This window comes from Triturus cristatus, chromosome 4_1 (genome assembly GCF_964204655.1).
Source record: "Triturus cristatus chromosome 4_1, aTriCri1.1, whole genome shotgun sequence".
In the NCBI taxonomy this organism is placed as follows: Eukaryota; Metazoa; Chordata; class Amphibia; order Caudata; family Salamandridae; genus Triturus; species Triturus cristatus.
This window is the reverse complement of record NC_140585.1, coordinates 1,005,179,659-1,005,205,210: the sequence shown is the minus strand read 5'-3', so window position 1 is coordinate 1,005,205,210 and position 25,552 is coordinate 1,005,179,659. Positions and strand designations below refer to the sequence as shown.

The 25,552-nt window shown below is 41.4% G+C and overlaps 1 protein-coding gene across 1 annotated transcript in view; it reads right to left on the bottom strand.

Moving 5' to 3' along the window:
* LRRIQ1 (leucine rich repeats and IQ motif containing 1) overlaps positions 1–25,552 on the bottom strand; it is a 1,142,626-nt gene that overhangs the window by 1,048,101 nt on the left and 68,973 nt on the right. The window contains exon 2 of the mRNA XM_085653925.1: positions 4,305–4,419. Coding sequence (XP_085510051.1) covers positions 4,305–4,419 — 115 coding nt within the window. The remainder of the gene's footprint in view (positions 1–4,304; positions 4,420–25,552) is intronic.

Genomic DNA, 25,552 nt, shown 5'->3' with positions numbered 1-25,552 from the left:
AATATCTTGTAACAGAGTCCATAACTATTTTAACAAGTTTACTTCATCATTCATGGATACTTTACTGTTATCCCATGCACTGACCAGTAAGGAGGCTCGTGTTGATTATCACCCAACAACTGTAACAGCTTCAACATTGCAGAATAGGTCAAAACCTCTTGCAGTCCATGAGGCCTCATAACATCAGGGTACTGCTTTCCTGAGCCATCTGTGTAGCAGTACTTTGGCAGCCTTAAGTAGGAATGGTTGAAAATGTATCTCAGCATTAGTAATATTGAAATTGATGCTGACTGATGTATGGTGGTTTGCTGTAAAGAACACCTGAACTCAACTAACAATTTGCAGCTGGCTAAGTGCTGAGTAATGGTCAGCAGAGTAGGTCGCAAATGTGAGTGAAGAACATCCATGGTTGTAGGTGCACTAGCAATCAGGCAATCTTATGGAGGAATAGTGTAAAACTTTCTCAGGGTAACTGAGAGCATGTTATTTATCTGAAAATTTCTGGTTATTTTACTACTAAATAGAGCCCTAAAAACATAGCGCAAACCACTATTTGGTTATTTATGAGGTGGAAAGGACAGCCAAGCAAGGAAGGTCTGCTTGACAATGCGGGTGCTAAGATAATTGGCGTGGAGCCAGATTTAGGCAACAAAAACTGTATTGAGGAAATTAAGGGAGCACACATTTTCCACACAGAACTGTGTTCATCCTGAAAATGTCACCTATTTTGCCCAGTAGCAGCTGCATCTACATATTTGTGTTTTGCTGTCCCTTTCTTCAAACAAAGCGGGATTTACTCTCTTGACAGATTCCTTGCTAGAGCAATGGGCTCTCAGTTATGCAATTGCCAACCATCTGCAAAATAAATTTATAAGACTATTTTTAATGGAGTATATTATCAAATCTGAAGGTCGACCCGGTACTGACCCAGTTATTAAAACAATTATATTCTGGGGCTACTGCTAAGGTGCGCTACGGCACTATTGGGGAATGTACCACGCCATTCACCGTGGATAGGGGGGTGCGACAAGGCTGTGTGCTTGCGCCGTTCCTTTTTACTCTATATACTAATGCTTTGGAGCAGGAGCTTGAAGGAACAGCGCAGGATCCCCCGTATGCCAACAAACGGCCGATAGTCTCCCTCCTCTACGCTGAGGATGCGTTACATATAGCCCGTACGCAACTAGGTTTGCAGAAAGAACTTATAACATATTCTTGTTTTATGGATAACTTAGGTCTGAAATTAAATGCTAAAAAAACATTTGTGATGACCTGTGGGTGAGGGAGAAATAGATGTAACAGCCTCCCTTTGGGGGATAAAAGGGTAGACTCCACCAACACTTCTCTCTTATCTGGGTGTTTTATTTGCAAATAGGGGCTCCTGGGGCCCAACAGTGAAAAGTAGGAGCCTACTATTTATGAAGTCATCTGCTGCTCTCATAAATTTCTCCAAGAAAATGGGAAAAAAGCCCCCTGGCATTCTTCTTAAAAATGTTCAGGCCAAGAGCATCAGTATTGCGATATTCGGGGCGGGAGTGTTGAGCTTTTATGATATGTCTATGATTCAATGTGTAGAAAACGTCTTTTTAAGGTTTATTTTAGCTGTACCAGCAAGTTCCCAGGTTTTTAATTGCCATAGCGAGCTGGGTATCCCTTATGTCTCTGATATTATAAAAATGTAACCTGTGCTGCTGTGGCACCGTGTATGGACCCCCAGCAGCACAGGTCTAAATAGAGAGATAATCAAGGATTCTATGAATCTGGACCATGCTAATAAGATCACGTGGCTGAATTATGTAAAAAAAATTCTGAGTAGCATAGGCCACCCAGATTACTACTTTACCCAAGAGAAAATGAACTCTGTCTCTAGGAAGGAGCTCACTTAGATTCCCCCAGGAGATGAGCAAGGGGACGGTAGTCCAACATCAAATGACTCTGATCACGTATGGTATCCAACCATATCTCTTATGTTGCACGGAGGGATACGATAGATATCTTTTAACACATTTTAGGTTTAACAGTTTTCACCGTCTGGTCAGTTATCCAGGAATAAACTATTGGTCCAGAGAACTTTCTCCTTGCCTCTGTGATAACATGTCAACACAATCTACTATACACGTGACATTGTTTTGTAAATTTTATGCAAAGGAAAGAACTAGATGGATCCTCCCTTTGTGAAACAGGCAGGTTGGAGACAATGCAGACCAGCGTTTTTACATTTACAATTTTTAGATAGTATATTATCTGTATGTGCCATGTCTGGTTTTCTGAAAAATACCCGGAGAGTCAGAAAAAGCGTAAATGTACAATATCTACTTTGATCAAAGTCTGGAATGCATTACTCTGTAGGTTAACTTACCTTTACCTGAAAGCAGTTGTTGCACTTTGTGATAGATAATGTATTTTAATTATCATATATATGAAATTTTATTTTACTTGCTTTTATGAATATGAATGCTTTTATGATTTTAAATGTCTAAAATTGAATAAATTTTTTATGTGAATTTGACTAATTTTAATGGGCCAAAAGAGATTTTGGATGAGACAGGTACTTCAATGATGGAAAAGAGTGATACATGTCACATATCCAGGCAATATAAGGATGGCATTCTATTAAATTGTGCTGAATCCTTGATCACTTCCACAGCTGTTACCAGCTACTCGTCCACAACATCTGTCCCCCCACATCCTTTTTCAAATGGCTAGTACACTACACTCTGTAATCACCCTAAGCAAGCTAGGTTACAGTAACAGCTTACTAATTGGCCCTCCCCATACTCATTTCAATGATCAGACAATGTTCCTAACTTTGCAACAAAAAAACCTTTATATCCTTCATAAGAACACGCCGACATCTTACTATCCTCAATAAGATGGCTGTTTATGTGCAAAAAAACTGTGAACCATATAAACTGCGAATATTAGTGTACAAAGCCATAAATAAGCTAACCCCCAGCTACCAGTCTTGAATACTAATAATCATGTTTCCCTCACACAATCCTCGCTCGATGAATTAAAACCTTCTTATGGACAAAACCCACTCTGCAAAGATTACAGTCGGTTAAGTTACTTGGAACCATACCTCTGGAACCCATTCAAAGTCGAAGTGCGCTCCAACTCTATTCATTTAGCTTACTACAAGGTTTTGAAGACTCACCTGCTGATGCTAGAAAGTAGTCACAACTAATCTTATTAGCTCACTTCTGCACTCCTATGCTTCCTCACAATCTCCTGAGGCAGATATGTAGTTGTGAATATGTACATTCATTTGTGTACATTGATTAGTCTAGTCTGTATGGTGTCTCCAAATTACTACCGATCATTCATCTAACTTACAGTCTATCGAGCAACCAACTCTGCAATTGTCATCAAGAATCTGATTATGTTGTTATTACATGGTTTTTTGCTGAAATGCCCACTTGTCGCCAAATAAATAAATAAATAAACTAATCATGTGGTTTATTTCTATATTGCATAATACTTTAGCTGGGACTAACAGCTGAGTAGAAACTTTAGGCAACATATGATGGAAAATATAACCCAAACAAATTATCTTATATAGATCTAACTTGTCCCTATGTTCTTTCACATATTCTGCCCCCCCTGACAACAGAAAGTCTACAAAGACCTATTTTGCAGGCTACACACACTTAGTTGACATTTTATATATCGTTTGTAGGAACATACTTGTATGGCTATTACATGGGGGATATTGCATAAAGATGTAATAACCACTGACGGGTGGGTATTTCATAAAAAACAGGCAAACTTGTGCACAAGTATCAATTTGCATCGTCACATGGGACTGTGCACACATGTCTTCTACCTTTTGTTATTTGAGAGATGCCTTTGTGAATTAATTCAGGTGCGTCACTGAATTAGGTTTTGCCTCAGTACACAAATTGCACTTTAGTATGGATGATTTGGTTCCTGCTCAAGAACATAGAACACTGGTCTTTAATATAACTTGTTCAAGATTATGCCTCTATTGGGTGGCAACGTCAATGGTATTGGAATTCCATATCACTGATGGCCCAATGGCATTATTGCTGGAGATAACTTTCAACCGTGGTAATTAATTCAAGTAATAAAAACCCCACATCATTTTCTATTCTTTAGCACCTAAGATTGTTGTTTTATACCACCCTCAGGAAGTTTTCACCCAGCATTTAACGCAAGCAGTAAAAATGCCATGCTTTCCACAATGACCTTGCACCTCACAAAAGAGCTATATTCCCCATGGATTCTCAATAACCACACCTTAACAAATAAAAGTACTGTGTACCAGCAAAACAACTACTTACTGATTAGTGTGTCCAAGTCTTCTAAATCTTCCAGAATAAGCTTCTCAGCATTTTCTGCTCTCTTTTTTGAGTATCGTAAACAGTGCAGAATGGATTCTGGCAACTCATCTGAAAACTGAAGACAAACCAATTATGTATATTCTTTTGCAAAGCAAATTTGCATCAAAGCTAACAGAAATGTTTCCTGCTTCATCATTACTGAGCTATCAAGTGATGGTGACTAGGAGAGATGATCAAAATTTGAATATGAATAAACATTTTGAAATTTGAAATGCTTGATACAAATATGAAAATTAACTATATGAACAAAGAACAAACTAATACATAATTGCCTCAGATTGAATCTGGCTAGTTGCTGCAGACTATTAATTACTATTGTTCCACACATGTTTTCAGCCCTAGTTTAGAGAACAATTATGTTTTTTTTGTAGCAGTCAGCCTCAAAGATAGAATTAAATCTCTAGTTGCAATTTATTAAGGAGAGAACCAGCAAAGTTTAAAGAGCAGTTGAGAATTTCATCATATTTACTTTGTACTCTTTGAGGGGTAGTTTGTCTCTGCAATTTAGTTTTTCACATTCTTTAAACTTTGTAACAAAACATTTCCACTCTGGAGAAAGGCCCCCTGCACCCCCATCACACTCAGCAAAATTGATGGGGATCTGTTCACCACCAATGGATTCTGGATGATATCAAATAGAGGCTTGAATCCTCTAAGATGTCACTGATAATCCCAGGATGAAAAACATCCCCATTTATTCACTTCTTACCAAGCTATAATTCTTTATACTGTGGCTAGTGTAAAACAACATATTAACTACATGCTAAATAAGAGAAATGCATGATTGGTTGTCACCTGTTACACCGTACCCTAGGGATGCATACTACCACAATAAATAGGCACTATTCAAAAGCACTAGAAGGAAATGCGCTTTTCTAATATGTTCGTGCCAGAGGAAGGATTTCGAATGAGCCCCTGATTTAGTGAAGTGACCAGCAGAGATCATACTGTTGAATGGAACAGGCACATAGCAGTACGGAATTTCAAAATGAACCTACTGGCAATTGGACGACTATCCCAGGCAGACTCGGAGGGTTTTGTGCACTATATGTTGTCAGCGAGGACATTAAGATACTCGGCTACATCCATGATGTAGCAGTTACACTGTGGGACCAAAAGATGCTGTACACCCAAGCTGAAGAGTAGTGTGTCGTACATCTCAATTCAACTCACATTCCACATGCTCATTTGCTTGAATCTGGATTGGTGGAAAATTGCGTTTAGAAAAAACACCTATGAATTTGGAAATTGCGCCAGTATGGTTGAATTGCCACGCTTGTATGCTTATGCTTTGGGTGAGTTCTGGGTGCTGCACCCTGTAAAAGTAGATAGAAAACCACGAACTTGTAGGTTTATGGGTATTCATATTGTTCTTGCAATCATTTTCACAAATTGGGAACCAACATATATTTCTCAAGCCATATGCACAATGGTAACAGGTAGGAAACACTTGCCTATTTAATTGGGGGTGTTGGCAAAGGGGGTTCTCTAAAATGAAAAATACTTTGCCCTTGGGGCAAAAAGAAATTAAATGAGCTAATGCACATTTATATTTCACATATGATTGCATTTCATGTATTGGAGTACTCCAAGAAATCTGCAACTGAAATATATTTCCTCTAGTACCCCAGAGGCCATTTGTGAATTCCTATTAAGGTTCAATTCTACTCCAAGTGCAGTGGTAACCATAGAGGAGCAGATTTCAGATGTCATCACTGGCCTTTGCTAAATCGGGTCTCGTCTTTTGGCCCAGACTTCTATCTGAACACACTTCAAAGGCCAAAGTGTTTCTCCATGAGAACCACAGTGTTTTAGGAGAACCAGCAGCATTACTGGACGCTAGGTTTTGACAAACTGGGAAAGTATTAAGGTTTGGGAGTGGGGGGAGAAGAGATGTGCCCTTTCTTACTATCACTTTCTTTTGATGTAACATCTCATTGTGAATGTACATTATGACATACAGGAATCAAACCAAATTCTAAATATAGAGAGATGAGCCTCAAAACTACCTCCAACTACACTACGAGTCAAAAAGCTAATAGAAAATCCCAAAATTAGTGGACGATGCATGCTATTTTAGGAAGGGAAGGATCCTAAACAGTTGTGATTTTATTGGATAGCCATAGGGATGCAAAGGTGTTAGCTCAGGGGCCTTATACAACAGCTGCACCACTGCCGTAACAGGCCAAAAATGATGGTGTGTTCTTGGACTCAACTCTACCCTTCCTCTGACAAACATCCACATTGGTAAAGGGCACCCATTTTAGGTTTGACCACTTCCTAAAACCAAGCACTGGCATAGCCAATAGGTCTCGCTTTTGGGACCTTATAAGTATTTAGTTGCCAAAATGACCCAAAATTATATGCAAGGCAAGAGAAACGTATGAAGCACTTTACAAAGCAATCACAAAATCGGCTGCCCTGCGTATTTATTCTTAGTTCAAGCAATGCTGCGTGTGTGTGTTTGGAAAAAAATAATGCCGTCAGCGCTGCACAATTGTTTTTGAGCAAGGACAATGAAAGCAACTTGGTTGTTCTTCTTTAAAAAAGTACTTGGTTGAAAACATCAGCTACACCCATAGCTGAACTTAGCTTCTAGTCACAGATCGCTGAAGGTTGCGCTTTTAACCATTCCAACACCTGCGGAGGTCACGGGAGCGGCTTGGAAGAAGGTCAGTGCTACAATGAATGTTGGACAAATATCAAGAGGAAACCAGGGGAGCCTGAGAGTTGGAGAGGAGAGCGAGCAGGCCAGCAAACAGCAGAGGAAGCGCGGTTGCAGTGAATCCGGCCCATGCTGTCTGGAGAGCTGTTCATACCTCCCGAGCAGAAAGTGAAACAAGCTGAAATATTATAATGCTTCAGGGGCTAAGATCAAGCGCAGCATACTCTCCTTGCCGGATATAAAGCAAGGCGCCTGCCGCCTTTATAAAAGTTAAAGCGCGGCATAGCGCGCTGGGAACATTTTAATTAAATGAATTGTGGTGAGTTTGGAAAAGCACTGGAGATAGGAGGGGGTTGGACAAGGCAGCGTCGCCCACACAACTGAGGCAGAGTAGAGAAAGGAAGCAATAGACAGACTGAATGCTATGCATGGAAGCTTCTGCCTTATGGAAGAAGTCCTCAAAGGAACAGTAAACAAGCCCGAGTGCTTGAAAAATGCAGATGCGTGCGCAGCCACGCTAATTGGAAACAGATGGACCCTGCGTGCCACTGCTCGCTCTCGCAAGGTGGATGCCGCCACAAGCACGAGTGCTTGAAAAGTGCAGACCGATTCCAGAGCAGCGCATGCACGCCGCGCTAGGCTCAACCTAATCAGCTATTCAGTGAAACCTGTGGATGCCTAGTTTTCATATGCTTATATTATCGTAATATAACCTACATTTGAGTTCTCAGACTATTGAACAGCAGGTGACACCAACTGTAAAAACATTGGCAAGAATGAGCCTAAACAAAAAACACAGCCATAAAAGCATATTAGTATAACAAAGGATCCATCTCCAAGTCCTCTGCAACAGGTATAAACCGTTCTCCAACAAGGGAAGGCATCAGAACCTGGACCTCATTACAACTACCAAAAAACCTGCATCAAAAAAAGAGACTGTAAATTAGACAGGCAAAATTCAAAAAGCATAAATCATGGGATAGATTCCTGGATGTACAGTCCCCAAGTTCTGGAGTACCATCAAGCAACCACTGAGAGCTGAGTAATACTACCTACTTTGCGGGGTGAAAATTAATCAGACAAGCATACGAATCAGGACCCTGGAACTACCAAGAAAAGAAGTGGGGTTTGCACACCTTCATCCTTTGAAGACTCAAACTGAGCGACTCAATGGTGTACCGCCTACAGCCGTGCATCCATAAATACACCACACTTGTGCTGGCAAGTGTCTTGGGCTGAAGCAGAAACCTTGCGCCTACCTTTGTGATTCCCTCCACCTCAGCGTCTCTGTTGCTGGCCAAGTCTCCCTCCCGCCGCCGCGTCTGCTATCCCCGCGGCCGCTGTGTGGAGGGAGACTACAACTCCCAGGCTCCCCGGCTCCCCACAACCAGAAGCTGTCACACCACCATCCGCGCCTGGAGGCGCTTTAAAAACGACTCTATCCCCCCGTCGCGGGACCGCGCGTGGGCAACGCCGGGCTAAGCCCGGGCAAAGGGCGGGTCGTCTGTGGCCATCCGGGGCAGGCCGTGGCTGGGCCATTCCACTAATTCATCCCTTTCCGCCCTGGTTGAGAGGCTGATTGTGACCCTGTTATTCTGAGAGTCCTCCCGCTCTGCCTGCTCACAGGTGATCTACTTATAACTGGACATTCTGCCTTTATTCGTCATTGCTTTTACCATCCTGTACTGTAATATACTAAAATCTTGACTTTAGTTCTGTGTTACCACCGTTACTGTGCTCAGAGATCATGACCTCACGTATTACTAAGCCCAGAAAATCAACGGTGGGCGGTTCAGTGAGGGGGACCTTGGATCTCTTCATAACTAGAGCAGCCTCAGCGCTGGAGCACGAAATAGCTATCACAGAACGACGTCTATCTTCTGAACCTTTGTATAAGAAACGTTCCTCACTGGGTAACATCCAAAGGGCTATTACACCTCCCCCTAATAAAAGGAACAAAACAGATCAAATACATGACCATATTACACCCACGGAGCTACAAGATTCAATTATTTCAAATCACAGGGACGTAGAAGATTTGCATTCTACCACTACTCCCGATGCTATTAGTGTCGATCACGCTTCAATTACATCTATAGATGACCCTAACGGTCCAATACCCCATAAAACACGGGTGCATCCAGCACAGAAAAATAAAAAGAATAAAAGTGGGATCACTCAGTCTAGGCGGTCCGTTAAACTTTCTAAGAGGAAAAATACCCCCTAGTTAACTCTAATCAAAGAATGGAGAATATCATTATAGAAAGTTCCCCTACCTCGCCTAAATCATTAAATGAACTATTAGGCTCTATGGAACTACTAGTGAAAGCACTGATATTGCCACTTATAGAGAGAGTAAAAAGAATGTCTGTTCAACTGTCCATGGAACAAACTATTACAACCAATACTGAAGTGATCAGGGCTTCTACTACAGTTACAGACCCAAATACAACGGTCCCTAAACCTCCCCAAGAACGAACGGGTGATAAATCATCCATTCAACATTCTCTAGTAGGGAACGAAGCTTTACCAACGACACCCTGGACTCATAACAACCCTAGTATTAGACCTAGTGTAGATCGAGATGCGGGTAATGACAAGATTTCCCACGAACAGGAGAAACAATATAAACTTACGAGTAAACCTCTCCCAACTAATGACATGATAAGGGGTAAACAACAAATAATAGATCTCCCCCCGGAAGCAGCTCCTTATGGGGTGGTACTGACAGGGGTTCCGGAACTAAAGGGACCAAGGATTGAGGGGCAGCAGGAACTTAAGAATAAAGTGATCCATTGGTTAGGCTGTAATAGACCCTTGCCGGCCCACATTGATGGAGAAATTCTCAATGTAAGGAGACTATGGTGGTTGGGACATAGACCCAAGGATATTAGAGGTGACCTCATTATTATCAATTTTAGAGATAGAAATGTGGTTAGACACATGGGAGACTGGCCGAGGGACAATGGAGGAGACGCAATCTCTACTCGAGATTTAACTTATTTTTATCCCCAATCTATGTTGTCCAAATTTGACAGAGCCTGTCCCCGACTCGGTTACATTAGAGAACTACCTAGCTATAATGTGCCTATTTTTAATCGATACTCCGCGCTTTCGGGAATGGAAGCAGTGGACTGACGCTTCATTCAGGTCCCCGGGGAAACACAAGCTGAAAAACTACAATCGCACAAAATAGCAATATGCCCACATAATAATGATACAAGCCCTATAGTTCAGTTGGGCAGCAATCACCCAATTTTACTAACACCCTTGAAAGATTTGTTAATCCGTCCCGAACTTCCCCATAAAAGTCTAATTTAACTGAAACGATAACACCCAATATCCTTGGAAATAATTCCATTTCGCCTGGACCTATGGAAACTTTAACATCAAAACAGCTTAAAACACATTCGGAGACAACTTTATATAAACCAGGATTACCAATAACACTGCTTTTTTGGAACATAGCAGGTTTATCCCCTGAAATTGAAAATGGTCAGGGCCCTACTCTTTTTGAAAATTCAAATATTATCTGCCTACAGGAGACGTGGACTACAGATGCAATACATATTGTAGGCTACAAAACCTACTTTTCATCTGCTGTCTCTACATCCTCCGGCAGAGCAAAGGGCGGTTTAATCATCTATATTACCAACTTGCTAGGAAATGTTCATATCATTCCAGTTATTCTAGATGTCCATTTTCAAATACTGAGCATTCGCTTTGCTTTAAAGGACTATGATTTACGAGTAGTTCTCCGACAGATCTCCTCTCATTTAACAACATTGATCAAAGCATCCCATATGGGCGCAACCATTATCTGGGGAGGTGATTTTAATTTACATTTGTGTAAAATTAACAAAGGTATTTTGTGTGGGCTAACAGATGAACAAGAAGAACCAACTCTCCATTTCTCGCATATTGGCGCAGGTCCTACCTTAAATGAAATATTAATCAATATGGACCTCGTAATTGCTAACAGTAGGAATCCTGAAACTGATTGGCCGGAGTCGACCTTTATAGGTAGAGAAAGTCACTCTATTATTGACTTTATTTTAATTTCGAATTTAGTGGGAAACCGGATGAAGGATTTTGACACACATATCACTGTATTAAGTGACCACTGTGCCTTGACCATAACATTTTTTCCATTATATGAGTCCCGAATCCAAACCGTATCTAGTATATTGGGACAAAATTCCCTTTACTTGGATAAGCTTAACGGTTATGCTCTGAAATGGGAAAAGGTGGACCCAGTAGAAATATTAGGCAGAATAATGAAAGAGGTCTCTAATGACATTGTAAAATGTCTAGATTTGCACACCACGAAACCTGAACTTTTGGCCCACTTTGGGGAGATCCTGAAAGCAACTAATAAAGCTTTGTTTGTGAAATCAAAAAAACTAACCCATCTGAAAAAACTAGGTTGGTTTAACCACAGATGTACAACTGCCCATACCAAACTAAAAAAAGCTTTGCAAAATAAAGATAGGGTACCCCAGGAAATAATAATCCTGAGAAGAGAATATAACTCAGCCCTAAAAGACAGAAAATCTGAACTTAAGTCGGATCTATGGGCACAACTTCAGAAAAGCATTAAAAATAAAAATAGTTCTGTTTTCTGGACCATAGTCAAATCCCCTTTTTTTAATAACACTAATGATTCTCCAACCATTGAGGTGACAATTGATGCGGGGGCCTGGGTAGAGCACTTTTCAAAGATTTTTGCAAATAACTCCATGGAAGGGGACACCCAAGACCCGGTAGTCTTAACTTCTCCAGGAACATCCTATCCCCTAAATATTGATATAATCATGGAAGAAGTGATATTAGCACTAAAAGCGAGCAAAAATGGAAAGGCCCCGGGCCCGGACGGGGTTCCCATAGACCTATTTAAATCAAATTTAGAACTCTGGGCCCCAATCCTAACAAGGGTCCTTAATGCAGCATGCAGGGTGGGTTTACTAGCTTCATGGTTTAAAACAATCGTGATCCCTATCTTTAAGAGAGGAGATCGTCAAGATGTCACTTGTTACCGACCAATTTCAATACTAGATTCGGTGGGCAAAATGGTGGGGAGGATTATATTAGAACGCCTCCAGGACTGGGCCGAGGATTCCAAAATCCTATCGGATATTCAGTTCGGGTTCCGGGAGGGGCTAGGGACAGTTGACCAGGCACTAAATCTGTCATTATTACTGGGAAAATACACATCTGCTAAAGGAGGCAATGTCTATATGGTCTACGTAGACTTGTCTGCGGCCTTCGATTGTGTCAGCCACTCGAAATTATGGTCCACATTACGGGATATGGGAGTAGACACAGCACTACTAAATTTTTTACGCGAACTGTATTCTAATGCTTCAGCTAGGGTAAGGTTTGGGGTAAATGGAGAAATAACCGCCTCATTCAATGTGGAGAGAGGGGTGAGACAGGGGTGTGTCCTGGCCCCCCTTTCTTTTTACCCTCTATACTAATGGCTTGGAGAGAGCCATGCTGAAGGGGAGTCAGGACCTCCCACGTGTGAAGGATCGTCAGATCCCGGCCTTACTATACGCCGACGATGCAGTGATTTTGGCATGAACCTCAATCGAGTTACAAAGGGCTTTGAATAGATACTCTGATTTTATGGGCTCCTTAGACTTACGAATAAATATAAAAAAAACTTTTGTTATGTCTTCCGGCCCCAGTAAAAAAATTAAGAAGGAAATTTATTTGAACCAAGAGAAAATTGCCACTACAGCCCAATATCCCTATTTGGTAATTATTGTTGACCGTAAATTACAATGGAAAGCAGCACTTGAATCTAGAAAGGTTCAGCTCGTACGAACTACAAAGGCCATTGTTAATTTTGCCCAAAAATTGGGCAAGAGACCTCCTGTGGAACTACTAAAAATATACATTGCTAAATGTCAATCTGTAGCACTATATGGGGCAGGTCTGTGGGGCTATCTAGATACACATTCACTCCAAGTAATCGAGAATGCTTTTCTGAAATACCTTTTATCTCTTCCCACGAGTGCATCGACCTTTGTATGTCACATGGAACTAGGCATTCCTTACATTTCAGATTTAGCCAGAATTCAACCCCTTTTACTCTGGCACCGCATCTGGTCTTCCTATAAGAATTTTTACACACAATTAATAATCCGAGACTGTATGGAGCTGGACTGTAACTAAAATCCGATGGCTAACTTACATAAGATCTTTTTTAACTGATTTAGGTATGGAAAAGTACTATCTAGTTCCAACCTCAATCATAGCGGTATCTAGAAAAACATTGAAAAAGGAGTCTCTTAGCCATCTTGAAGAACTCCGGATTGCTAATGAAGGGTCAAAACCAACTGTACAACAAAGCATGGCCCTTCAAATTACTCCTAATATTCAGCCTTACCTAACCTTTGATTTTACCACCTTTGAAAGATTTCTTTTGGTCAGATTTAGGCTGAATTTGTTTCATCGTTTGGTTGCCTTCCCAACAAATAATAACTGGGATAAGGTTTTATCTTGTTGTCCTTGCGACAATATCTCCAAACAGGCAACAATTCATACTGTTTTCTTCTGCCAATTCTACAGAGAGTACAGAAAAAAATGGCTAATACCGCTTTTAAGACTCATCGGAATTAGAAGATGCTGTCCAGCATTACTGGCTTTACAGCAACTGGACGAGGAATGGATAGCAAGGACAATAGTGAAGTTTTTGAAATATATCTTCCGACATCGAATGAATTTATAAAAACTACACAATGTTCCAGTTCCATAGAAGTTTCCTTCTTTTGACTTAAATTTTATCTTTTTAAATGTCTTTTCATGAAATAGCTGCTATATTAGTATATACATTTGTATAATTAAGTGATGTATTTTTATGTGACTGCTTTTATGGTTTTTTACAATGACAAAAGCCGAATAAAGTAATTAAGACTAAGACTAAGACACCACACTTCAGGGAACATATATACCACACTGTGCATGCACAGCATTTCCCACCGCCTTCCATAAACCCAATGCACGATATTGGTCTAAAAGCGCTGTTAGACAAAACATTTGAGACACAACACACATTTATCTGTGGCTAGTTGCTGATTAACTGTTTGCTCCTGAAAGGATCAGAAGGCATCTGAGTATTCTACAAGACAAATACGTAAATAAAATTACTGCTATGTGCAAAGATGAAAAGCATATATATCAAATAAAAAAACAGCTTTTATTTAATCAGATAATGTACTGTGGGAGGAAAACTGTCCAATCAATAATGATATTATCAATAATGGGTGTTAGTCAACCGAGTACTGGCCTCCACAATCTACAATATTTTAGCAATATTACTACAGGGTGGCACACTAGTAATTATGGACTGGGGCGAGTCAGAGTACTCCACCCAAGCCAACAAAACAGAAATGACCATCATCTTAGATAATATTCGGGAGAGGAGATACAGTAAGAAATGTCTAGAAAATGCCCTCATGAAAAGTAACCGAGAATCCAGGGAAGCCCTTGTAAAAATGAAACTCAAGAGGTCTAAGACAACTGAGACACAGGATAAATTCAGATTCATTTTGAAATTTAATCAACAGGAAGGGGCAGTACGAAAAATACTCAAAAGAAAATGGCATTGATCAGACAATATCCTGTTATTGGCCCTACTGTTCCTCTACAACCTGCAATCACATATTATCGAGGAAAATCCATGAAAGATTGTTTAGTAAAAAATGACCCATTTGAATCCTCAGTTCAGAACACATGGCTATCGCAATGTGTGGGATTCCATAAATGCAAAACCTGCAAGGCCTGTCAACATGGTATATCTAAAACCAGTTACAAGACGGCATTCAGTGACAAAGAAATTTCTATAAATAAGGTGCTGAATTGCAAAACTGATCATGTAATCTATGTGCTGGAGTGCCCCTGCAAACTAAGGTATGTGGGTAGCACTGTCCTACAAGGCCATAAACGTGTACTCCAGCACATACGAGCAATCAGAAATAATGATCCAGCATACCCAGTGGCCCGCCATTTTAATGAAAAACACGACGGAAACCCCAAGGAACTACAGTATTACTTGGTTGACACCATTCCAACAACAAAGAGGGGAGGTGATTGTGAAAAAGCATTACGCAAATTAGAGATGATCTATATTCTGAATCTCGACACCAAACACCCCAGGGGTCTTAATGCCACTGAAGAACTCCCTTCGAGTCTATGTCTATAAAAACAAATTGTGGGCCTTGTTATAATTAACAGCATTATATGCGAGTCCATTAAAACTTTTCAGATACTTATATAGTTATACATATACATATTTCTTAACTTTTATATGATTCATAGATAGCAATTGTGTTATTCTATTAATTTATTATGCAATGACTAAATTTTCCATTTAATTCAATTAAATTAATTAATTTAATTAATTAACCCATTCCCTTCATTCCATTTTCTTCGCTACGAATGTCCTTAACATCATAGGCAATAATATAGTATGTATACACACAACACAGCTGCCTAAAACCTGCCATGTACATATAGGTTCCTTTTCTCTTTTTTATTCACAGGGTTATGCACAGTTGGGAGAAAAAGTAGATAAATAGCACTAAACAGGGTTTACATATATTATGATTGTTTTTTTTTAATGTAATTTCGATAAATAATAAAAAATATATATAAAAAACATTTTAAATTACAGGTATAGGTAACATTTAGTATAGTAAGGTTTCAAATTGGACGGATGTTCGAGTAATATCTAAACATGTAAATACAGGTTTAAATTGGCCAAAACAATAGGGATCCTATAAAAGTTGAGGTATTTAAAACAGGACACAAGCCAATGACATAAAGAGGGAAATGAATAAGATTAAAAACAACAGAACTGAACACATATAGTGGAAATATTTATAGATGCAAGATTGATCTTTTAAATTAATTGATTATGCATTTATTTATATATTTATATATTTAATGCTTTTTTGTATACTTTTTAACATCAAAATATATGTATTTAATTATGTATTTATATATTTTCAAGTATCTGTTGATTGCAAGTAAATGGCATTTATGCATTTTGAATATGAACCTATGGTATCTTAAAACATAATCACAACCTCTGTTCCTTACTTGTTACCTATTTTTGCACTCTCACTTTAAGTTTTAGTCACATGACATATAGCTCTAAAAAAACTCAAAAGTATTTAAACAACTGGTATGGCCGACAGCACGGCATGTGATCAAGTCCCCTGCGAGGGACGAAACGCGTCATGGCTGCTGCAACATTTGAAGAGTTCAAATAAAATACAGCTGATGAGCCATGGTGGTCCACGCTATTTCTTTTGCCCAAGGGAGACTGGCAAAACGGGAAGGACTCTAATTGGATATATATATATATATATATATATATATATATATATATACACACACATAAATTACCTACTGGCGGTCGCCAGTAGGTAGTTATAGTTAGGACCCTGTTTCCATAGGAAAACCGCAACATTCTATTTTGAATAACTTTGGCGCCGGTCGACGAATCCTCGCGAAATTTTCAAAACTAATGGGGCGCTACGCTCCGCTCCTACCCTGAAAGTCTCGGGGGGATTCGTCAAGCGGGGGCTGAGATAAAAGGGGGGTCCCAAAACGCGTTTTTCCCATGCATTTTTCCATAGGACCTTTAGACACAGCTACAGCCCGAACGGCTGAACAGAGTTCCTTGAAATTTGGCTGAGAGGTAGTCTACAGGTCAAGGAAGTGCCTTTTGTAGGTTTGGTGTAAATCTGTTCAGTAGATTCTGAGAAAATAGCCTTTAAATCAATATATATATATCTGAGCCAGCTTACGGTGCGCTTACGGTGTGCTTACCGTACGCGTACGGTGACGTGCGCGAGCACGATTCTGATTGGCTGTTAGATCTTAGTAAACATTCGAATCGGTCGAAACCAGGAAGTGGCGGCCGCCATTTTCTCTCTCGCACTCTGAGAGGGGGTTAAAAAACAAAGAGCAAAAACATGTAAAGGGGCTGTTTAGACAGCTCCTAAGCACCTAGCCATGTTGAGGGAGTCCCCAAAGTTCCCCTAAAGCCAAAAACGGAATTTTCATTTTTTCGATAATTTCGCCGATTACGCTTACCGTACGCGTACGTTAAAAATTATAAAAAAAAAAAAGTATCCACACTCTCCCCACCCCATGTGCAAATGGTGCCCGAAGGACACCAGTTGTGCATGGCTTATCTTTCATAGTGAAAAATTAAAAACGAAGCGCATCATATGTCCTCCATCTAGCGTAATGTGGGCACGGCACTAACTGCGTAAAGTGGGCGCGGAGGTGCGCACGGAACGAACTGCGTTAAGTGGGCGCGCACGCCACGAATGGCGTAAAGTAACTTAGCATTTAAAAAACCGTACAAATTCACTGAAAAAACCATAGGTTTCACACACGTTATAGTTAGGAATTAGCATTTAAAAAACCTTGCAAATTCACTGAAAAAACCATAGGTTTCACACATGTTATAGTTAGCGGAAATTTTACTGATAAAAAACCAATGAAATTCCCCCGTTATAGTTAGTGCAGGCAACTATAACTCACGCGACCGCAATCCTCTGCTGATGCTAATACTGTATTTAGACACTTATTTGCCCATGTCTTCTTCCATAAATTTTTAGCTATACATATATTACAAATATTTTTTTTTCATAAAGACACATATGTCATCAGCAGAGGATTGCGGTCGCGTGAGTTATAGTTGCCTGCACTAACTATAACGGGGGAATTTCATTGGTTTTTTATCAGTAAAATTTCCGCTAACTATAACATGTGTGAAACCTATGGTTTTTTCAGTGAATATATATATAAACATACATATACATATATATGCATTCATATGCATACATACACACACACATATATACATTATATATACATATATTACCTACTGGCAGTCGCCAGTAGGTAGTTATAGTTGGGACCTATTTTCCATAGGAAATCCGCAACAATCTATTTGGAATAACGTTGGCGCCGATTGACGAATCTTCGCGAAATTTTTCAAACTTTTGGCCAGCTCCGGTCCGCTCCAATCCTAAAAAGTTCACGGTAATTCATCAATCGGGGGCCGAAAGAAAGGGGGGGTCCCAAAACGCGTTTTACCCATGCATTTTCCCATAGGACCTGTTGACGCAGCTACATTACACCAAATTTGGCAAAGAGGTAGTCCTCAGTTCAGACTCGTGCCTTTTGCTTAAATGGTGTAAATCCGTTCAGTAGTTCCTGAGAAAATTAGAGTTAAAAAGATAGATATATCTGGGCGGAGCCTAACCACACATCTCATCGTGAGATCTGATTGGCGGTCAGTACTTCATCCAAGAAGTGTTGGCAGCCATCTTGGGACCAATATACATGATAGCACCTCATTAAAAAGCATGTGAAAAAGCCTTCTGCTGTGATATCATGAATCATGTTTGAGAGAAAACTATTTTCTCATGCTTTTCCCACAGAGGTTTGGAAGATGATCTATAAGCTAAACGGAGAGCATATTTTCTGTAAATTCACATTCTCTTTCTCAGGGCAGAGACTGTCAGTTGATTCCTTTGTGTTCTACTGCAGCTTCCCAGAGTATTCTAAAGAACAACTAGAGCGCTAACAGTCCTACTTATGACAAACGTATTGCACACCTGAAGCCATCTTGTTTGGAATAAAGTGGTAACTCTTAAAAATTTAATTTAAAAAGGAACAAAATGAGGGGGTTCATTTTGCCATAGAAAGTATGATTACTGCTGCAGAAAGAAAAATTAGGGCACATTTTGAGTGACTTCTCAAATCCTCTTCTATTTCATTAAAAAATTCTGATATGCAGACTGAAACTTGCACTTTCAATACCAGCAGCAGACTTCCCTGGTGAGCAGTAGCTTTACGACAGTGATCTAATAATCAACTAGAGTGCTAACATTCTGAATTTATGACAAATGTGTGACACATCTGAATGCCTTCTTGATGGAATCAAAGTAAAAAACTGAAAGTATTTCCTACTGAGGAGACTGTAGTAAATGAGGAAATTAGGAAACTTCATAACAAATAAGTCTCCCAAAATGGCCACCAGAGACAAAAGAGCCCAAATGTAGCCCAAATATCACCCAGATGTAGCCCAAGTATAGCCCAATGACAGAATTTCCCAGAGTGTTCTTAAGAACAACTAGAGCGCTTACTGTCTTACTTATGACACAAGTATGGCACACCTGAAGCCATCTTGATTGGAATAAACTGATAACACTTAAAACATTTAATTTAAAAAGTAACACAATGAGGGGGTTCATTTTGCCATAGAAATTATGATTAGTGCTGAAGAAAGAAAAATTAGGGCACATTTTGAGTGACTTCTCAAATCCTCTTCTAGTTCATTAAAAAATTCTGATATGCAAACTGAAACATGCACTTTTAATACCAGCAGCAGACTTCTGTGGTGAGCAGTAGCTTTACTACAGTGATCTAATGAGCAACTAGAGTGCTAACATTCAGAATTTATGGCAAATGTGTGACATATCTGAATACCTTCTTGATGGAATCCAAGTAAAAAACTGAAAGCATTTCCGTCTGAGGAGACTGCAGTAAATGAGGAAACTCCATAACAAATAAATCTCCCAAGATGGCCACCAGAGACAAAAGAGCCCAAATGCAGCACAAATATCACCCAGATGTAGCCCGCATGCAGCCCAATGACAGAAGTGTGCAAAACACTTATTATTTGTGTATTTGCAGTTTTATGTAGTGCAGACTTGTCAGGTATTGGAGTGCTTTACATGAGCATTGGTTACATCACACAAGATCAAATTCATTTTGGTTGTAGACATGGGGAGATTAAGTGATTTGATCAGAATCACAGAATGTTGAGCTGAAGCAGAAACTCCAACCTGGTTCCCCAGTTGCAAAGTCTGCAGCTCTGGAAGTAACACCACATCCTCTCCCCTAAGTGCAACATTTAATCAAGTGGTAAACTGGATAAAAAAACATAAAGATTACAAATAATTTAAAAGTTCTTTGTCGCTATTTGAAAACTCAGAAAATATCTCCTCATTTTAGTTTTTTAGAGCACTAACCATAATTTTGATGCACATAAGACCCTCTCATATATGTAATTTCTAAAGGAAATGCTCTAGGTATTACAGTTTTGATTACATCAAGATGACGTCCGGCGTTCCACACTTCTGTAATAAATATAGAATGTTAGCAATCTAGTTGTTCATTGGGATACTGTTGAGAGGCAGAGGCCAGGGGCACGGACTCTGAAAATTGAAGGCAGGTAGGAGAGTGCAGAGGCAACAATTTGACCACACTGGGCAGGCAGGAAGGGCAGTGGCAGCACAACAGACTATGGAGGGCAGTGGAAAGGGGGGCAGGGGCAACAAACCAACAATACAGGACTGGGAAGAGAGGCTGTGGCAATATAATAGACCATTGTGGGCAGAAGGAAGAGGCAGTGGTAGTACAACCATACATGCCAACAGACCCGTTTCAACCAGGAAACGTCCAATGTTTTTAAGCTCAAATGGGCTTTATTTGATCTGTCTCCATTCTACAATCTTCTCTTTTTCAATGTAACTCAAAGGGGAAAATCAATACCCCAGTTTTTTTTCAAAATCTCCATCTTACCAAGTTCAAAATGTTCGCAAGTATGGTACATTGGATCATGGTAGGCAGGAGGAATTAGGGTAGGGACATGGACTCGGATAACAGAGGACAGGAGGGACATGGAGAGATGCACCAAACTGAACCTACAGGGCAGGCATCAGGGTTTGCAGCAGCACAATACACCACACAGGGCATGCGGGACGGGAATGTAAATGTAAATGTAGTGCATTTATATAGCGCTCCGCACACCCCCGAAATGGTCTCTCAGGCGCTGTGCACATACCGCTGTGGAACCCTTCCTGGCCTTTCCCTGTGAAGTGCCCACTCCTGGGCACCCCCAATGTGACGCCAGGCATCCTAGCGCTTTTGGGGCCGTTGTGGAGATTAAGCAAGCTATTGCCCAGAGTTGCAGAGTGGGACCCATGATTAGAATAGGCACCGAGGCGAGAATTATCGGGTCCGGGGAAATTGAGCCTAAGACCCGCCGAGGCGGGAATTGAACCCTGGTCTGGGCCAGTCCTCTGCATCAGGGTCTGCCGCTCTAACCATTGAGCCACACTTCTCCACACACAACAATCCATAGAAAGCAATAGGGAGGGGACAGGACCATGCACATGGACAACAGACAACAGAGGGGAAAGAGGCAATGGTAGCTAGCTGACCATAATGGACAGACAGGAGAGAAAGCTGCAGCATAACAGACCATAAAGGGCAGGAGGAACGGATCAGGGGCATTACAATGGAACAGACAAGCCAGGAGGGAGGGAATAGGGGTCTGGACATGGAAACAGAGGGCTGGGGGCAAGGGGGCAGGACAGGAGCAGCAAGATGACCATGGAGGTCAGGCAGGATGGGCACTAGAAACAAGACACACTATGGAGAGCAACAGTGAGACTATGATGGCATACACACAGACCATGGAGGGAAGGTGGGAGGGGCCATGGCAGCACAGAAGACCATGCATGGCAAGCGGGAAGTTTAGTGGCAGCACAATGGCTATGATGGGCAAGAAGGAGGGTGCAGGGGCATGCACAAAGGACCATGGAGGATAGAAGGGAGGGTCAGGGCCTGGGCACAGACAAGAGAGTTCAGGGGAAGGGGCCTCACAACAGACCGCGCGGGGCAGGCAGGAGGAGCAGTTGCAGCACAACAGACCAGGGAGGGCAGAAGGGTGTGGCAGTAAAATGGACCATAGAGGACAGGATGAAGGGGATAGGGGCATGGCATGTGGACAGGCAGGGTGGAGGTGGCAGGGACAGGTTACAGTCATCTGACAATGCTAGACAGGTGGGAGGGGAGTGGCAGCTCAACAGAACACTCTGAGTAGATAGGAGTGGCAGGTCCATGGAACATGGTGGGCAAAAAGGATGAAGCAGGGGCATGCACAAAGACATCGGAGAGCAGGGGGAAGGAGAATAGAGGCAGCAAGCTAAGCACAGAGGCTAAGCAGGAGGTCAATGGTGGGCCATAGAATTGGGCAATGGAGGGCAGGAGGAGTGGACTGGTACATCATGCTAAATGGAGGGCAGTGGCAGCACATCAGACCATGCATGGCAGAAGGGAGGAAGCTATTCCATGGATTCAGACAACAGAGGATAGGGAGGAGGTGGATGGGGCAGCAAGCTAACTGTTCATAGAAGGTGAGTATTAGGAACTTTATTGTTTTTAAAATGTGTGTCTGTGCGAACTACTTAAAATATGAACAAGTATGCAGCATTATCTCACTTTTATTCAGGAAGAAGAGGACCTTTGTGACTTGGCAGAAACACCCCCTGACCCTCCACCCCCATCGCAAAATGTAATGCCCGTGAAAAGGGTAGGTGGACGCAGTGTTATATAGAACATAGTCCGGAGAGCACGGTTGAAAATGAAAGATATAGTATATGGCATAAACTATGCACCAAAAAGTGTGATATAAGATGAACCGGGGCGTGAAATATAATATGCAATACATTGTGCGCAATGACAGATTCATTGGAGAGCGCGAGATAGCACAGGCACTAGCGCGTGCTATGCGATATGCGCCTTGGAGTGTAATATGCACAGAGCAGTGTTGTGTAACCTAACTAGTCTCTAAAGTTGTAATATAAAATATGTGCTGGGGAGTGTAACGTTGCATATGCGCTGTGACAAAGATATGGATCTCAGATTGTAATATGTATGGCATAGCGCTGTGTGTTATAACATAGGCATCGAGGAAGGCACGTTAGATGGGGCAATATAACCCGTGCGAAGGCAAGTGTGGCATCACATATTCACAGGGTGGTGCACATGGGCTAGAGAGTGTCCTAGCATACGCACTAGCTGGTGGAATACAACACAGAGGTGTGTGGCACTCGGCGGGCACTGGTGGGTGTAACACAGCATTGGGCTCAGCCAGGAGCACGCTGTGACTCTCAAGTGAGGTTCGTCTCCTTTCGAGAGAGTAAAATAAAAAGTATTACACATCCGGCGGGGGATGTGTGTTTTATTAACCGTGAGGGGGGTTTCTTGCATAGTTTGGTCTTATTTTTGTTGTTGAATGGCTTGGTGTGCGTGTGTATTAAATGTGTCCGTCAATAGCTACTCATGTTTCACTAAATAAACGACAAGCGTGTCTACTTGGAGAGTACCCACCGGCGGGGGCGCCGGGATTAGGCATGTATGCTTAGAACACCAATTCTTACATCTTTTAGAATATTTGCAAAACATATTTGCAGAATATGCTTGTCGCATATTCTGAGTAAGTTCTTTATATTGAAAATGTAACCACAGATTCACATTTCCAATACTTCCCAAAGATTTCTTAGTGTCTTCATGTAGAAGAGTTTTAAACACTAGTTCTCCTTTTACAGGGGTTAGTTGTAGCAGATCTCCAAATACAATTAAATGGTTTCCTTGTGGAAATGTGGATTTTCCTGGTCAGTTATGTCCCCTATCTTGGACCCCAACGGTTCTATGTGCATGTCACAAGTACATGTATGTTCCCTCCAGTTCCAGTTATGAAGACGCAAATACATGTGCGTCCACCGTCAACATGTCCTCTGTCAGATCCGCCATGAATATGTCGGATATTCCATTTCTAAATATGAAAGGCCACCGGCTTTATATGGTTCACTTATGCCATTTTACAGTCCAAGGCAAGTAGGCCCTGATTCTGTCATCGAACTCCTTTTTGCCTTCTGCTTCTGAAAGCTCCAGTCTGAGCCTGCATCTGTGACCATGAACTCTGTCTCATTCTCTGCGCGGCCCACGAAGCCTGACATCAGCCTATTCTCTGCCAAGAGCTGTATTTCACCTTCGAATTATCTGCTTCCCCCTCAGCCGATGCATTCCTGCCTAGTAGCTTAAGTAAACATTCTTCCAGTTACCAAGCAAAAGGCCCGGTTTCTCTGCCCTCATGCAAGTAATTCATAGCTCTGTCACCATGGAATATTCCTACCCCCTCGCATTCAGTGTAGACACTTAGACGCTTGTACACACACGCACAGTCAGTATAGAATAGATTCTGTCCGAGAGTCCTTCTTTATGGATAACATAGTTCTTTAAACATAGGATGTTAGATATGATTTGGGATTAGGTTGATCTGACCCCCAGACTTTTCGTCTCCACATGTAGAGCTAATGTCAAGTTCCCTTCACCCCCTAGTTACACGTCAATTACACGTCATGCTGCTGCGCGCGCATCTATGTCAAGTATTATCTTATAGATCCACCTATGCATGAAATCATAACCAATCATGTGTCTTTTTACTCCTTGTAAACACCCAATTTCGGTTACGCAGGTACCACGTCAAGTTCCTTATCAATTATTACGCCTACTGTATTTGCCTCATTATAACGTATGTACTATAAAAGTTACTTCTTGTCAATAAAGTATGTACTTCACTTCCTGAACCCCGTGGTGATGGAACTTGAAGCATCCGATTATAATCGATTATTGGAATAAAGCCCATTCAGAAACTCTAATATCACGGATTCTGCCTCTCATTTTACTGAGCTATTTTATTATGATTATGTATCAAATTCAGTCCCGGTAAAGGAATTTTTATTTACCACATGATGGCGCCCGAACAGGGACACTTTCTCATCTCACGCGCCGGCGGTGAGTTGTAGGCCCGGTCTCCTGCCACAGCTGGACGGACAATTACGCGTACCAGCAGGATTTCCTGTATCTCCCTCCGGTCAAGCGGGGGCGACTGAGACTACGATCAACACCCAGACGAGGCGGTGAGAAGTGCGAAGTATCCCGACCAGAGCCTAGCTGAGAGAGCAAGATCCGAGGTATATCGAGACCCACCAGTTCGAAGTCTAGCCCAGTTCCCGACGAGTCGAGTCGAGTCCAGTCCGGTTCAAGTTCAAGTTACTGAGGCCTTCCGTTTCCGAAGCTACCCGGTGAGTACCATTTCTGGGGAGGCATTTCTGACGTGCACATAGGTTGTGCCGGTCAAGACGGGTTTGGGTACACAAATCCGGTCTGCACTGTTTTAGCAGTGTATCTGTACTGTTTAGCAGTATGTCAAGTATTCCGAAGTATCTAGTAAGTGTCAAGAATTAAGCATGGTGATTTAGTTATGCAGACGATCATCAGTGTTGTTTCAGTTAAAGGTTTAATGTTTTAATGTTAAATGTGTTAAACGTCTTGCATATTGTGGTATGAATGGTTGTTCATTAGTGTGCTTTTTGTATTAAGTGTGTTCAAAATTAAGTATCGGATCAGTTGTCAATATGCCGCTTTTTTCGAAATTAAGACAGATCACTACTAGGAAAGGGGTACTTGAAGAAGCCGTCCCTATTCCTCCTAGGGATACTCCAGGGCACTTTATGTATCAGAAGCATGGCTTAGATGCCATATTATTTCTTGATTTATGGGTAGATTATACCAAGGGATTGCCGGAAAGTCAGAGGTGGCCCACAGCGGGAACCTGGGATGCAGAGTGCATCAT